The sequence below is a fragment of the Musca domestica genome, unplaced genomic scaffold (assembly GCF_030504385.1).
Source record: "Musca domestica strain aabys unplaced genomic scaffold, Musca_domestica.polishedcontigs.V.1.1 7, whole genome shotgun sequence".
Taxonomy (NCBI): Eukaryota; Metazoa; Arthropoda; class Insecta; order Diptera; family Muscidae; genus Musca; species Musca domestica.
Genome location: NW_026712383.1, coordinates 26,155,761 through 26,172,802, shown reverse-complemented (window position 1 = coordinate 26,172,802; position 17,042 = coordinate 26,155,761). Strand labels below are relative to the sequence as shown.

At 31.1% G+C, this 17,042-nt stretch overlaps 2 protein-coding genes across 3 annotated transcripts in view; both read left to right on the top strand.

Annotated features, from left to right (window-relative positions):
- The window catches only part of LOC101897485 (Krueppel homolog 1), an 88,445-nt gene extending 79,644 nt beyond the window's left edge, over positions 1 to 8,801 (top strand). For both annotated transcript variants that reach the window (XM_059130265.1, XM_059130264.1), the window contains one exon: positions 1,337 to 8,801. In XM_059130265.1, the coding sequence (XP_058986248.1) occupies positions 1,337 to 1,610 (274 nt within the window). In that variant the 3' untranslated portion in view covers positions 1,611 to 8,801. The remainder of the gene's footprint in view (positions 1 to 1,336) is intronic.
- Positions 8,802 to 10,979: 2,178 nt separating this feature from the next.
- Positions 10,980 to 17,042, top strand: part of LOC101897657 (ATP-dependent RNA helicase vasa) — a 73,529-nt gene continuing 67,466 nt past the window's right edge. The window contains exon 1 of the mRNA XM_059130074.1: positions 10,980 to 11,156. The gene's annotated coding sequence lies outside the window, so the exon portion shown is untranslated. The remainder of the gene's footprint in view (positions 11,157 to 17,042) is intronic.

Genomic DNA, 17,042 nt, shown 5'->3' with positions numbered 1-17,042 from the left:
GAATTTACCTCGAAGGTCTATAGAAATATCATCGCTTGATAAATTGTCTACAGACCGCCTTCAAATTCAAAATTGGTCAAATAATTGATAATAATGTAGGGTTACATAGATCGACTTTCTACTAGAGACATAAAGATGCGGGTTTGAATGATTTTTATGGATGAAGATCGTTTATGCCCAAAAAGCCGTTACAGATAATCCAACTAGCGGAATTTTTCAGACAATGTGAGAACACCGATGTCGTTATCATTTATAGACGAACTAATCTTTCGCGGCGTCAAATAATTCATTTTTCACCTGCTTTAAACATGGATGTCTAGATCGACTTTCAATTAGGGATATAAAGATCGGTTTTTGTATTTATATAATAGACAAAATAATAACGGTAATAAATATATTCTAAATAATTGATTTCCAACTGCTTTGGTGTAGAGATGTCTAAATAGTTTTTAAACTAATATAAAGATTGAATTAGTAGAATTTTGTTGTTTTTACTGACAAAACACTCTAACTGCAAAATTTTAAATGTAAATTAATAAGGAAAAGTCAAATTTTAAGCGAGGTCGACTGTATGGTACCCTACACCAATAAGCATATTTAGTAGAGCTCCTGTAAGAAAAGAATTTATTTCAAGTAGATCATACCACCTATCGACATTTAGCCTTTACCATGACTTCAAGCTTACTTACACCTTAAGTACATAAGAAGCTTGAAGTCAGGCATTTTTTGTGACATTTCATAAAAGGATTACAGAGTCGCACTAAATTCCTGGCGTCTTTCTCAAATGCGACTACCTTAATTTCGACGCAAGCTTATAAGGGTGGAAATATATAAAGCGCATATTTGGCTGGTTTAAGTCATCGGATGGCTTCTCATATGAACAAAGGAGTTTTAGGTTGACTTAGTTCGATTTTGACCCTAGGCTTCTTTGTTCATTTCCGAAGAAGCCAGCCAGATAAGCGCTTTATGTATTCCCACCTTAAGAGTCGTTAATTTTGTCATTAACGGGAATCAGTCTTCTGATGTCTGGATTCTTAACTGACGACAAGAGTCAAGGAGTCTATTACCTATCAAAGGTATACCAATGTCTTGAAATCTATTAATAACTTAAAATGCAAATATGCCAAACAAAATATTTTTACCTCGTTTGATGCAGGGATGTATAGATCAATTTCCTTCAAGGGATACAAAGATACTGAAAGATATGTATAAGCTAGAAAGTGATCACCTATTTTATAATAGGGTCCAAAAATTGTTTTTTTTTTGCAATTTTAGAATCCTAACATAAATCGATACTTTTCTTTTCCATATTAACATATCTTCTTTTTTCTTCCAGATCTTCTCTACGCAATAATGACATTCTCCTGAGGCAAGTGGAAGCCGCCATTGCCCCCTTGCATACCTCGGTCGACTCGCCCGAACGTTCATCATCACCCGAAAGTGATATGTTAATGGCCGAACGGGATTTGCCATTGAGAAAACGTAAACTCTATATGAATGACTGTGCCGGCGATGCTAGTGATCTGGAAGCGGCGGCAGGCAGTGCAAAAGAAATGGATCAAAAAGTTATGCGCCACAGTTCGGTAATACAATTTGCCAAAGCTTCATAGGACGAATGGCTTCGAATGAAGCGAAGGCGTCTACAGAGCAATCAATGAAATAGGCTCTAAAAGAAACGGGAACAAAGAGAGTCTGATTTTTTCCTTTTGTTTAGCTGTGCGCATATGAATTGTGACAATTAAGGTACGACAATGAGTATAGAGAGGTTACACCCATATGGAGCTCCTTAAAACAATTTTTTATTAAAAAAAAAGAAAAAAAAACCATAACTAGAGAAGACTGCTGCATAAATGATAGAAAACAAAAACAAAACTTAACAATTTTCATAAAATTTTAAGAAGATAAATCCAAAAAAAAAAACAAAAATATAAATTATGAAGGTATAAGAGAAAAAAGGCAAGAAAATCCCTCATTATACAGAAAAGGTAGAAAAAATATATTATTTTTTTATATTTTATGTGTACAATTAAAAAGTAAAAATACTACTAAACAACTTGAAAGCAAAGTGAAGAGAAAGGGAATTTTAAATGAGAGAGAAAACAAATCCATCTGACGTTCTTGTAGCTTGGCAAATTTTGATAAGTGTAATCATTTTGGGCTTCGACTGTAGGTTGTTTATGGCTTATGCTCTCCCAAATATTTGCTTGAAAGCCTAAAAAAGGGAAGGAATTGAGAGTTTCGACTTAAAAGTTTTACCGCTGAAACTTTTTAAAATTCAGTTGCAAAAAATTGCTCATTAAAAGTTCAAGTCCGATCAGCTGATTTGTATTCCAGCTGTCTTGCGATGTAAAACGTAAAAAAATGTAATTTAACTACTTTTGGCTTCATAAATCAAGTTCTTATATCCGCGTCTGAACTGAATTAAATCCAGCTTTGGTATAGGGATGTTTAGATCGACTATTAACGAATCGATTTTGGTAACTGTCTTTGATGTAGGGACATAAAGCTACGATATAGACGTATCCTTCAATCTCGTTATGCTGCTTTTTTCTCCGCAAATATAAAATTTGCATTCGTTTTTCTCTTCACTTTGACTTTCGACTATAAAATTGCAACATTAAAATAACACATTTTATTTTGTAGTTATTATTTTTAGATCATTAATTTTCTATTTTTATTGTTTTACGCATCAACGCACTATGTAATATATTATTATTTTTAAATTTAAAAATAATTTAATTTTTTGTTTTAATTTTTAAAATAATTTATGTTACGTTCTGAACCTATGTTTTTTGGAAAAACTTTAAAGATATAATCAAAAATTTATGTTTTATAAAATAAAAAAAAATGAATTATTTTGTTAAGTTGTAAACATTTAGTTTATTTTATTATAATTTCGAAAAAGAATTATATCACTTTCATTGCTGTGTCATGTTATGGAACATTAACATATAACTTAAAGAAATCATTATTATTAAAATATTATTTACAAAACAAATTTAATTAGTAATTTATTTTGCTATGCCAAAAGTATTATTTTCTTAAAAAAAATTATATAGATTTGTTTTTATTTTTGAAAAAAAATTTGGTTAAGTTTGAAAACACAAAATTGTAGTAAGAAATAATAACAACACAAAAATTCTATATAATTTGGTAGGATTTGTTAGGTTAATTTTTTTTATAACACAAAGGGCAAAGGAAACAAACCAATAATTAAAATTCACAGGCAGTTCTGAACCAAAGGGCTTTTATACTTTGATTCCGAACTGATATTTTTAATTATTTGATTTCCCCATACTTGTGTTATAAACAAAACAAATTACAAACATTTCATTTAAGTGCATTATGTAGTAATTATGTTTATAAAAGAAATTATATAACAATACTGTTTAATAATAATTATTATTTTTAGATTTGTATTTTTAGTCTTCTTGTGTTTCATTTTTTTTCTTTTCAATTTTTTTGTATTAAAAAGCCATCACTACTTTACTAATATTAAAAAAATAAACAAATAATTATAATTAATTCTTTACTAAAACAAAAAATAGAACACAAGAACATTAACCACATACTAGTTAGTTAACCCCCTTCCCTTTAGTTTAAATCGGTAATTATAATTATATATAAAAATAAAACACAAAGAAAACAATCCCCCAATATAAAAAATATAATATTTATATTCAAATGATTTGAAAAAAAAATTACAAACTTTTGTTTTATTTACTTTTTGGTTTGTAGTTTCTTTTGTTGTGGTCGACTTTTTGTTTGTTTGATGACTTTTAGGTTTAAACGTGGTAGAATTAAGAAGGTAAAGTCGTGAAATCGTATGTTTACTGCTAGCAAGCCCATCTGACAACTAAGTTTTCTGTCAAAGGACATAATTGTTATTTGAAATCAAAGTGATTCAAATCCCGATAGGGCAAAAACTACTAAGTTTATTGTCAAATTGTTGCCAAAAGCAGTCAGTCTCCTGTCAGGGATCCTGTTTTCTGTGCAGTGAATTTTGGCAAAGTAAATAACAGAAAATACAGAGATGGGTATGCTTATTTGAAATTACTTTATCTTTTTTAATTTTGCCCATGGTAAAATTAAGAAGGTAAAGTCATTTCAAATAAGACTATCCATCTCTGCATTTATGTAACTTACCTTGTCAAATTTCACTGAATAATAAAGAACAGGTTCCCACCCCGCGTTTCTGTATATGCAATGGATTTATACATTTGGCAATGATATGTTGTCAAATACATAATTGTGAAAAAATTGTAAACATATGATTACATGACTTTACCTTCTTAATTCTACCATGATTTTAACAAAATTCAATGCGTCTTAAATAAAATAGAAATCCTCTTTTTCTCTTCGCCTATGGAACAAAGGAGTGTGGGCCCAAAATCGAACTAAGTCAACCTAAACCTCCTTTGTTCCCCTACAAAGAAGCCAGCCGGTGACTTAAGCCAGTATCCCCTTAATGGTGCGAATACATAAGAAGCTTGAAGTCATGGCTATGCCATGGCAGAAGAATACAGGTAGATGCATCAACGCTTGAGAGTATTAATAAGTCAAAAAAAATTGAAATGTTTTTTCAAATATAAGTAGATTTTTATATGTTTTCTTATACTACGTCATTCGCAGGCTATTATAATTCGCGTTTTCAACAATTTTTACAAATTTAAATAATTTTTCATTCAACATTTTCAATTCCAAATTGGTTTGACAGTTCATTGTCCCAGCAGCTGTGTCGACGCGTCTATATATATTCTTCTACCATGGGCTAGGCACAATTTGTGACTTTTCAGAGCCGCACTAAAATCCTGCCGTCGTTTTCCATTATAATTTGACATTAGCCATGACCTCTAGCATTTTATGCACTTGCACCTTAAAGGTGGGGATGGCAATGATGGAAATGAACAAAGGAGCCTAGGGCCCAAATCGATCTAAGTCAACCTTAAACTCCTTTTTTCATCTACGAAGAAGCCAGCCGAAGACTTAAGCCAGCCAAATATGCGCTTTATGTATTTCCACCGTAAGGATGTTTAAAGTTTCGTTACATGACAAGGGACACGTTTACATTGAACACCTTTGTGATAATTAAATAAACTCGATAAATTCGACACAACATTATCACGATTTGTCAATTGTCACAGTAAAAGGTTTCAACGTAAACCCTAGGAATGTCCCTAGGAATGAAACGATACTATAAGCATGTTTACATATGAACAACAGAAAAACGAATGATTAAAAAGTTGACAAATTTTTGAGAACAGCTGTTTGGAACGCCTTTTAATAGTATCGTGGAAGTTCAAACTTCAAGAGAAACCCCTGATGTTTAATTTCTTTAATATCTATTTTCAATACAATTTTAATTATGCGCTTTCTTTCGTAATGTTATTATTCCTTTTATTTAATATTTATAATCATTTAATTTTTGTATTTACGTTTTTCACAATTTTTCCTAGTTTTCTTTAATGAAATAAAAAAACCTCAAAATTGCAATATAAATTTTAAATTCCCCAAAATAATAATAAATCATAAAACCTCAAACTACTTGCAATAATAATTCAAAATTCATCCAAACAGAAAAGCCATATTGGTTTATAAACAAAAAATATTTGCTAGAATAAACAATAACAAATTGCTCTCAATTACCGAAGAAACAAAACAATATTTTTTGCATATAATCAAAGTTAAAACTATAGTAAGAATAATTATTTAAGCTAAACTAACAAATAACAATGTCTTAGAACAATTTAAAAATAATAATAATAATAAATATGAAGGACTAATATTTAAATTATAAAGTAAACATATATTTTATAAAGAGAAAAAATAACGGAAATGTAATAAGAAACAAATTATAATCATTTTCTAATGTCAGGTTTACATGGAAGGCATTTACGGTGAATTTTCATGGTGAATGGCTTCAATGTAAACATAGCATAAGGCAAATGAGTGAAAACGCAAAAGTATTTTCTCAGACTACATTATAACATGTTTACACTTCACACGATAATTTGAATTTAGATAGTGGAACTGACAATTTAAATTTCTACTATTATCTAAATCTAGTACACTCTAAACCTATTATTAGCCTATCGGAAATGACATAAGAATAGCTGGTTTGGATTTTTTTAAGACTAACTTACACAGTTTTCTGATAATACATCATTTATTATAAAAAAAGTTCAATACAAATAATGCCGTTTTACGGTAGATTTTTAGGTTTCACTTACTTGATTTACTTGAAATATAAGTAATGGATATGACAATTTTAATCCAAATCCAGTGTGTTAAACCATTTATATATAAACGTACTGTAAAGGTGAGAATACATAAAACGCTTATTTGATTGGATTGGTGATGATACCATAAGCAGCCGGGCATCTTAGCATGGCTTTTTTGTTGACATTACCATAAACGTATGTCAAAATTGCACCCGAAACCTGGCGTCGCTTTTCCTGATAATTTGACAATAATAAAAAAGTGGCATTACCTTTATGTTTCTATGAATTACAAATGACGCCGTATGAACGCGTTAATTCGAGTATGCAGTTTTGAGAGAGATACCTTCGATTTAATTTCTAATGAGAACGTGGTATTAATTGTGTTGTCTTTTGTAAATGCAGAATTCGTGAAGATCAGCTGGTTTTACCAGGTGACATTTCACGCATGGTATATGTCATGGTAGAAGAATATAGATAGACGCGTCGACATAGCTGCTGGGACAGTGAACTGTCAAATTTCCAAAACCGGTTTGACAGTTCATTGTTCCAGCAGCTGTGTCGATGCGACTACCCATGGTAGAAGAATATAGGTAGATGCAACAACGCTTGGGAACATTAATATGTCAAAAATTTTAAAGTTTTTTGTCAAAAATAAGAAGATATTTATATGTTTTCTTATACGACGCAAATCGGAGGTTGTAAAGATATGTATTTTTCAACAATTTAAACGTGCATTGGATTTAGTTTGTCATTTCCATTGTAAATCACCCAAATGAATGCACTTCCAGCAGAAACCCCATGTAAACATGATATTAAGGAACATATTAGAAAATATTTTTTTTTGCGTTTTCATTTCAGCAAACATTTCCTTTTTATAATTACATCTAAAAAAACTAACCAACAAAATATAGTTTTAATAAATTTAAATTTTATACCAAACCTAGTTTAATCTAATTATTTGTCACAATCATCAATAACATCCGGCAACATAAATTCCATTGTCAATATTAAAAATTGTATTAAATAATTGCAAGGATTTCCCATTCACCAATCACATTCAAAATTGTCACTTTCATTTTATAAAGAATAAAAATTCAAAAAAACATATTGTAATTTATAACCTATAACCTATTCACTACCATAAAATCATCTTTCATATATATATACAACACATAAAAATAATTATGCCTATAAAAATACTAAAAATAACAAAACATACATTCATATATAAATATATTCAAACTATGGAACTGATAACATAAATGTTAAGATTGAAATCAATTTTTTATACCAAAATAATAATAATATAAATATGCCAAAAAAAACAAGTTTGTAATAAAATTAAAGTACCCCATAAATAGACTACTATTTGAAAATATAACAAGAAAAAACCCAATGGCCAATAAGAGTGACATTTTCTATATGAATATACATATGTGGCTTCATTCTCCGGAATTCTAACAAAAAATGTTTGTGAAAATTAATATTACGTGATTTACAAATACTCGTACTTTATTTGAAATAAATTCAAGGGAATTGTCAATTTATATAACGCGTTCGGTGTAAATACGGCTTAACACATATGATCCCTAATGCCACGTTTTCACTGGGAAATTGATTTATCATTTTATTGCATTGTAGAAGATAAAGGTAGATGCATCAACGCTTGGGAACATTGATATTTCCCAAAAATAAGTAGATTTTTACATGTCTTCTGCTACGAAGCTAATCGGAAGTTATTATGATATGCATTTTTTAAAAGATTTTACAAAGTTCAATAATTTTTATTGATAATTTTCAATTCCAAAATCGGTTTGACAATCCATTATCCCAGCAGATGTGTCGATGCGACTGCCTGTATTCTTCTACCATGATTTTTATACATTTTACGTCAAGATAATAATGATGGAGTACATTATTTATGACTACATTTTAACCTTTCATAACGGTAAAGTGACGTATGTTGATTAATTCTCAAAGTAGGTATATTGGCACCTGTGAACATTGATATGTCAAAAAATGGAAAAATTACTTCAAAAATAAATTTATTTTTTTTTATATTTTCTAATTCGTTGAGGCTTAGAGAATGCTTTTGTGTGGTGTTTCCACAAATGTTATTAATAAAAAAGATTTTTTTTTTCAAAATTTTGAATTCCGAAATAAAATTTTGACGGTTCATTGTACCAGCTGCTGTGCTGATGCGACTACCGGTATTATTTTGCCATCCTAATGTATAAAATGTAAAAAACATATGTGAAATAGATGAAAAACTATTGTGACATTTGACACATGTCACTTCCCAATGGCCAACTACCAACAAATACTCAATTAATGTACATAATAAAATGTATTTAAATAAAAAAAAATCTCTCCCTCCCCGTAGACCTTTCACGACAAGGAAAACAATAAATTATTAACTGAAAACCCCCCAAACTAAAAAATACAACTCCAACAACAATGTGTAAGATCATAATTTTTTTATAATAAAACCAAATTAGTTTATAATCAATAACACAAGCAAATAATTTATATAACAATAATAAAAATATATACATAAATATATTGAAATCTGACAAATAATTCAGTGTTTTATTGAAAAAAAGAGATAAAAAATTAATAAACAAAATAATGTGTTTTTTAAAGAACAAAATTTTATAGAAAAAATCTTAAATAAATACTGAACTTTTTCATAATAGCAAAAGCAAATGTTTTGTTTTATTTTCGCACAGCGCCATCTGGGCATGCATAGTTACACTTAAAGAGGAAACATATTAATGTTGCCAGTTGTTACTAGAGGACAAAATTAAATGGTAAATGTAATATAATTGCCGTTAGATGACATTGGGATACAAAACATTAGCTGTGTTCCGTTCGTTCATGAATCAAAGAAATTTAACATTTCCCACTTAAAAAAATTACAATTTTTCGAAAAAATGGGTCTGTTTAAAAATCGAAAGAATGAAAAATAGTTTTACTACGATAACCGATTTTCTTTTTTAACTGATTTCAGCAGCTCAATGGGTACGTAAAAAAGCAGAATTTTCAAATTGAAAGTGAATTGCAAATGCATCCAGAAAGACACTCTTTGGCATGGTTTAAGCTGTTATCAGACGATAAGGGATTTTCCCATGGTAGAATTAAGAAGGTAAAGGCATGCAATCCTATGTTTACAATTTTTTTCAAAATTATTCATTTGACAACATCTTATTGTCAAAATTTATATTTACCAATTTATTGTATACACACACATCAGAGATGGGAAACTGTTTTCTTTTGACAAATAATAAATGAACAAAGAAAAGTCCAGAAACTCCAGAGATGGATTAAATATAGTAATTTTACCATGACTTTTACATATGTAGTGTCTAATTTTCCATGTTTAGAAGTTGCGCACATCGTGAGATAAGAGTACATAAACAGCTTGAAGTCTTCGCATGGCACATAATAAAGGGATGACAGAGCCTCACTCAAATTCTGCCGTCGTTTCCTTTTATAATTTTATATTAATATGCCTACCCATGATGCCAAGCTGCTTATATACCCTTATCTTTATCGTCTGATAGCAGCTTTATAGGCTGGTGGCATCCATGGGACAATGAACTGTCAAACCAATTTTGGAATTAAAAATTGTGAATGAAAAACTATTGAAATTTGTAAAACCTCTTAAAAAATTCATATCATAATAACCTCCGATTGGCTTCGTATAAGAAAACATATAAAAATCTACTTATTTTTGTATCAATGTTCTTAAGCAATGTTCATAAGCATATGTGTTCATCTACCATGGGAGGCATCCATGGTAGAAGAATATAGGTAGACGCATCGACACAGCTTCTGGGACAATGAACTGTCAAATCAATTTTGGAATTGCAAACGTTGAATGAAAAATTATTAAAATTTGTAAAAATTGTTGAAAAACGCGAATTATAATAACCTCAATTTTACGTCGTATAAAAAAAAAACATAAAATCTTCTTATATTTGAAAGAACATTTAAAATTTTATGACATTTCAATGTTCTCCAGCGCTGAATTCTTCTACCATGGAGGCATCATTAAACTGTACTACTGGAAAGATGCTGTCAATCGTAATGTAACTGTAAATGGTGTGCGCTACTGTGAGATGATATTCACATTTTTTTGCCCAAAATGCAAGAGTTTGACTTGTATGACATGCGATTTCAACAAAACGGAGCCACATGCGACGCAGCACGCATTACAAGGCAAATTTGTTGAATTTTTTTTTCAGGTTTGGAACCGGTCAATTGACCATCTAGATCGTACCAATTTACCGGTTCTGTATTTTACTGCATTGTCTTAATTCTTCATTCCAAAAAACATTTTTAAGGGCTAAGTACATAAGAAGCTTGAAGTCATGGCACGGCCTATTTTGTGACATTTCACAAAGGAATTACAGAGCCGCACTAAAATCCTGCCGTCGTTTTTCATTATAATTTGGCATTAATATGCCTAGCCATGACTTCAAGCTTTTTATGTATTTGCAGCCTTATTCCCCCACGTCCTATACAAAATTTCCCCCACCGTACTTTGCTAAGTGCCCAAAATGTTTGCGCCACGAGTCGACTAACTAAAAGACATTAATTTGCCTTCAAGTAACCATAGCAAATGAATCAAGTACTCAACACTTAATAATCTTAACCATACAGCACCAATAACGTTTACTTGGAAATTCAATTTCAGATTTTTCGTTCATTCACCAAATTTTTCTTGCTGGAAAAAGGACATTCAAAGTGTGCCCACAAAAGAAAATAACATAACAGTTTACAGTGTCATCAATATATATTGAAGTTAAGAAGAAGAAGAAAACATTTCAAGTGTCATTTATAAAAATAACGTTAAGTGTCATAACTGTCCACCATCTGATGAAAGCTATCATTTGAGAAATTTGTACGTGAAAAAGGCGGGAAAATTCAAGGGTAAGATGTTAATAGAATTATGTCGTTAAATTTAAAATTACTAGATTTTTATTTGTAGAACATAGACAACATTCAATTGTTATAGCTATATAGTGTGTGTGTTATTTTGTTGTGGCAATTTCTTCTCGGGTAGTAGGAAGTCAACATCAAAGCTTTCATCGTCTAATCAATGTACATTATTTGTGTGGCATTGTGGAGCTATAGGCATTTTCAGCTTGTGAAGCAAATTAAGATTTTGCTGGTGCCCAAATTAGGAATCTAGAGAAATATCTATATCCGAAACGATTCAAATTGAAATTTTCATCGATATTTTGAGGCATTAAACCTATGTTTAAATTTAACGTTTGCTTAAAAGAAGAACAATGTATCCTCCAGATGTTGGCCTTGGAGAATTACAAATATAAACGGCCTCTAATGTTTATACGTGTGTGGATTTACAGACGAATTCAATTTAACTTAGGTGGAAGTTCCGCTTACAATGGTATCTATACTTAGCAGACGTTGCTACAGACTGATTTGGCTTGCATCTGAAAAGGTTTTCTTGATTTTACACAGGACTACTTTCTTCCACCATTGAAATGGTATTGCAGATCATAAATATTAGAAAATCTAAACCAATTTCCGGCCACTTCTATAGGGTTCATTGTTAAGTCAAGTTTTCCATATTTTATATCAATCGAATGCTAAATAGGAGCGGACGAACATGCCCAAATTCATTCATAAGTGCCTATGGATATACTAAGTTTATTTATGCATCTTGGCTAAAAAACACATTTCATTTTCAATAGAGGAATGTCAGCGGACAGACTTCCATCCAAAAGCAGCTATGGATATACCTATTTAGTTTTTTGCATCTTTTCTAAAAAAGCACTCCAAAAATTCCTTAACAGAAAGAAATTTCTGATTTAAATATGGTTGTGTGTGTTTGTGTTGAAATGACTTTTTGTCTGGGAAATATGATTTTATGTTTTTTCAAAACAAATAGAATATCAATTATTTTGAGCAACCACACATTGTTAAAGATTCAATTGTTTATAAATCAAGCCTGTCCCATGGGGTTTCTTAAGATTTTGTCCCTTAAAATTAAAATTTTTTATTAAAATGTTCCCACAAAATGCTTTTGTTTATTTTTGTATACCACACTTCTTACAGTTATGTTAATGCATTTTGGAATTGCTGACCAAACATATTTCCCATTGCTTTTGGTTCTTGGTAATTTTATGCTCCACAATGTGACAACATGTGTGATATTAGGGTGGGTCATAGTTGGAATGAATCTCAACTATGGAAAACTGTAAAAAGTGAATAACAACGGAATTGGATGAATGTCAATGTGTTTGTAGAGGGATACGACAAGGCATTGTTTAAGGAAATTAAAACAAGTCTAGTTTAATAATAACTTGAAGTTGGTATTTTTACGGCGAAAATTTACTTGAAAGATGTTATTTAATAATCCTCGTTAATTGTTCCGTTGGTCCTTGAAAAAAATTATTTTAAAATCCATGTTTATTGGTCAGTTGGTCCTTGAAAGAAATTTATTTGACAAGTAAAAAAGCACCTAAGTTCGGCCGGTCCGAACTTTTTACATCCTCCACCATTTGGACTTTCAAAAAATTCCATCGGAAAACACCTCTCAAATGAAAACCGTTATATGGGGGCTATACGAAGACGAGGACCTGCATAAGTAATTTGTGTCATAGGCTGTAGTAAATGTTTCGAACTTAATATACGAAACTTGAAAGAATTCCGGTGAATAACGTCGCAAAAATTATCAAAATACCGAATATCGGGAGGAACCGTATATAGGGCATATATGATATCGTGGACCTATGTACCCAATTCTCTTCCAGGTGGTAATGTACTCACAACGCGAACTCCTTTTGTGGATTTTAAGACAATTCCATAGAAAAATATGGCTAAAATTATCAAAATACCGACTATCGGGAGGTACCTTTATATGGGGGCTATACGATATGGTGGATCTGTTAGGCAATTGCAATCAGACAAGCAGAATTATAGACAATTCCATTGAAAAATGTGGCTAAAATCATCAACATACCGAATATCGGGCGGTATCGTTATATGGGGGCTATACGATATCGTGAACCGATATAGCCCACCTTCGATTTCACATTTATAGGTCAGTGTGTCCATGAAAAAATGTTATTTAAAATTTGGACCCAACTTGGACCCAATCTCCAACCAAATCAGCTTTAATTTTACATTTCAGTTTATCAGTGGGTTATTTAAGTATTCTTAAAAATATTCTATGTAGGTCGACTTATTTGGTATAGTCCGCATATTTTATATATTTTCTTCTCCGACTTCCAATTAAATTAGGTGTGATTTAAAATTTCGAATGCATTGCGGGTAGATGGAGGGTATATTATGTTTGTCATTCCGTTTGAAACACCTCGAAATATACATTTTAGACTCCACAAAGTATATATATTCTTGATCAGCATAAAATACTATATCGATTAAGCGATGTCCGTCCGTCTGTGGAAATCACTCTAGCTTCCGAACGAAATGAAGTAAGTTGATAAAATTTTACTCAAATGTGTATTATGTCTGCAGGACTTTTGGTATTGAAAATGGGTGGTGTAGGTCCACGTTTAGGTATATCCCCTATATAACTGTTCTTCCCGATATTCGGTATATTTATGATTTTAGCGACATTATTGACCGGTATTTGAAGTTCGTAAAGGTATTTGGTATTTGAAGTTCGCAATAGGTACAACAGCCTATGACAGAAAATTGTCTGTGCAGGTCCACATCTTCGTATAGCCTCCATATAACGGTTCTTCCCGATATTCGGTATTTTGATGATTCTAGCGACATTATTAACCGGAATTGTTTAAAATTTGGTATTTGAATTTCGTGATGGATACTACAGCCTAAGACAGAAAATTGTCTGTGCAGGTCCACGTCTTCGTATAGCCCCCATATAATGGTACCTCCCTATATTCGGTATTTTGATGATTTTAGCGTCATTATTCACCGGAATTGTTTCAAATTACGTATTTAGAGTTCGTAATGGGTCTGTCTGTGACAGAAAATTGTCTATGCTGGCTCAGGTCTTCGTATAGGCCCCACATACCAGTACCTCCCTATATTCGGCATTTTGACGAGTTTAGGTACAATACCCATCGAAATTGTTTGAGATGTCGCATTTGAAGTTCGTAATTGATGCTACAGCCTATGACAGAAAATTGTCTATGTTGGTCCAGGTGTTTGCACAGCTCCGATATAACGGTACCTCCCTATATACGATATTTTGATGATTTTAGCTACATTATTCACCGTTTATTTCAAGTTTCGAATTTGAATATGGAAATGACTTATGACAAACGATGCCTATGTAGGACCACGTCGTATGGACACCAATATATCGGCTCTATTCGGTATTTTTAAAATTTTAACAGAATTTTTTAAGGATTTTATTTCCAAATTCGTTCTAAATGGTGGAAGGTATTCAAAGTTCGGCCCGGCTTACTGCTTTTTAACTTGTTCCAGTTCTTTTTATTCCGAGTGAAATTCGAATTATTTAATTTGTTATTCAAAACTTTTTATTTTCATCCTTATTATTTCCTTCAAAACTCGAATATGCTCACCCAGTGCTGAACCTCCAATGAAAATATTTTTTTTTTGAAATTTATTTTAATTTTTTTTTGCCTTTTTTCATCTTTTTCTATTTTTATTTCAATTTTTATACGATTTATTTTTGGTTTTCATTACATCCTACAAACATTGTATTTATTTGTTTTTTGTTCTTCATTTCTCTTTTTGTCTTCTTTAATATTTTGTTTTGTTAGTACATTCAAAGAATTTTTCTTGTTGTTGTTGGTTTAAAACTTGATTTACGTTTTTTTGTTATATATATATAATCTTAAAAATGTTTAAATATATAAATATGAAGATGATGATGATGGCTGACTGAGTGACTGACTGACGACAGAGTAACATGAAAATTATGTAAAAAATGTTTGTGTTGATTGAAAAAAATGGAAAGATCTCGTTTTGAAATTGTGGTGTAATGTCATGCATGATTTTGTTTTTTTTTTATATAACTAGATCAGTTGAAAGATGATTTATTATAAATATATTTATATAAATCGTTGATTTTAATTTTGAGTTTTTTGATGCATATTTAATAATGAAGTAGTTTTTTTTCTTGTTTTTGTTTTTAAGATTTTTTTTTTCATAATAATATCATTAAACAATTTTTAAATATTCTTTTTTTTAATTTAAATATATAATTTTGTTTGGGAGTTTTTATAAACCCATATAAGTTAAAGGGAGCTTGATAAAAGGCAAAGGAGTTTCAATACATATATGTTAAAGGAGAGAGGGGTATCAAGAGTGGAAAAGGTTTACTTATGCAATCAAAAATAGTACTCTTAAAAATTAAAGACTAAAAGTTGGAAGCTAAATTTTATTTAATTTTGTTTTAGGGAAAACAGCATTGGGCACTTACGGTTTTGTCTTGCTTTTAATATTCACATTCCTTGTGGATTCTGATTTGAAACGGTAACTTTTTCAAATGGCAAATTTGTATTTTTTTAATTCCGAAATATGCATCAAATGTTTTAACCCAAAATTGGGCTGTATAAATTAAATTATTCTATGTAAATCTGAACTCACTACTGTTGCTTTACCATAAAAGAAATATGCATGAGTTTCAGATGTAGCGGACCGAAGTATTCAATTTTCATAAAGTATACAGATAGAAAATATTGGTATGTGCAAAATTTTAAGGAAATCGAAACTTTAAATCCAATTTTATGCGAAATCAAAAAGTTCCATAAATCACATATTCATATCAGATTTCTTGTTAAGAGAAATATTTCGATATATCAAGTTTTTAACAATCGCCGACTTGTTTTACAAGTTATGACAGCTATAAGTATTGAAAATTGCAACTCTTTTTTGTGAGGTACCAGAAGGGGTTGGCAGATATAAATCATCTTCACAACAGATCTTGCTTAAGCAAAAATATTTGGATGTGTGAAATTTGAAGAGAGTTGGATGCTTATATCGCTTTCTTCGAGCGTTTTGTTTTTCAAAATCTTGAACCCTTTGTGGGGGAAATACCAGAAGAAATGGGCCGACCTGTACTATCTTTATAACAGATTCTGTGTTGATGAAAATATTGATATTTACCAAGTCTGAATGTAATCGGAACTTTGCGTTTTATGAGCTTTATGGCCACTCAAAATGTTGACACTTTGTGGGTGAGGTACCAGAAGGTGTGGGCCGATATATCTCATGTTCACAGCAGACCTTAAGTTAAAAAAATATTGTGATGTGTGTAATTTGAAGAGAACTGGATGCTTAATTCGGATTTTATGGTCGTTTTGATTATTCAAAACTTTGAACCCATTGTGGGGGAGGTACTAGAAGGAAGGAATGGTCCGATCCCTACCATCTTTATAACAGATCTTGTTATGATGGAAATATTGAGATGTGCCAAGTCTTAATGGAATCGGATGTTAATTTCGTGTTTTATAAGCGTCATAAATATAAATAAAATTTGGCCCTTTTGTGGGGGAGGTACCAGAATTAGTGGACCGACATATTCCATCTTCACACCAGATCTTGGGTTAATAAAAATATTGTGATGTGCATAATTTGAAGACAATCGGACACTTACATCACATTTTATAAGAGTTTTAACTATTCGAAATTTGGACCCCTTGTGGGGGATGTACTGGATGGAGTGGACCGATATTGTCCATTTTCCCTCCTGATCGAGCACGGATTCAAATATTACAATTCGTAATGTTGGAGCAAAATCGGATTATCCTTTCTCTTTCTGTGCAGTAAATTATTTTCTTTGAAAATGTTGACATTTTGTGGGGAAGGTACCATAAGGAGTGGACCACT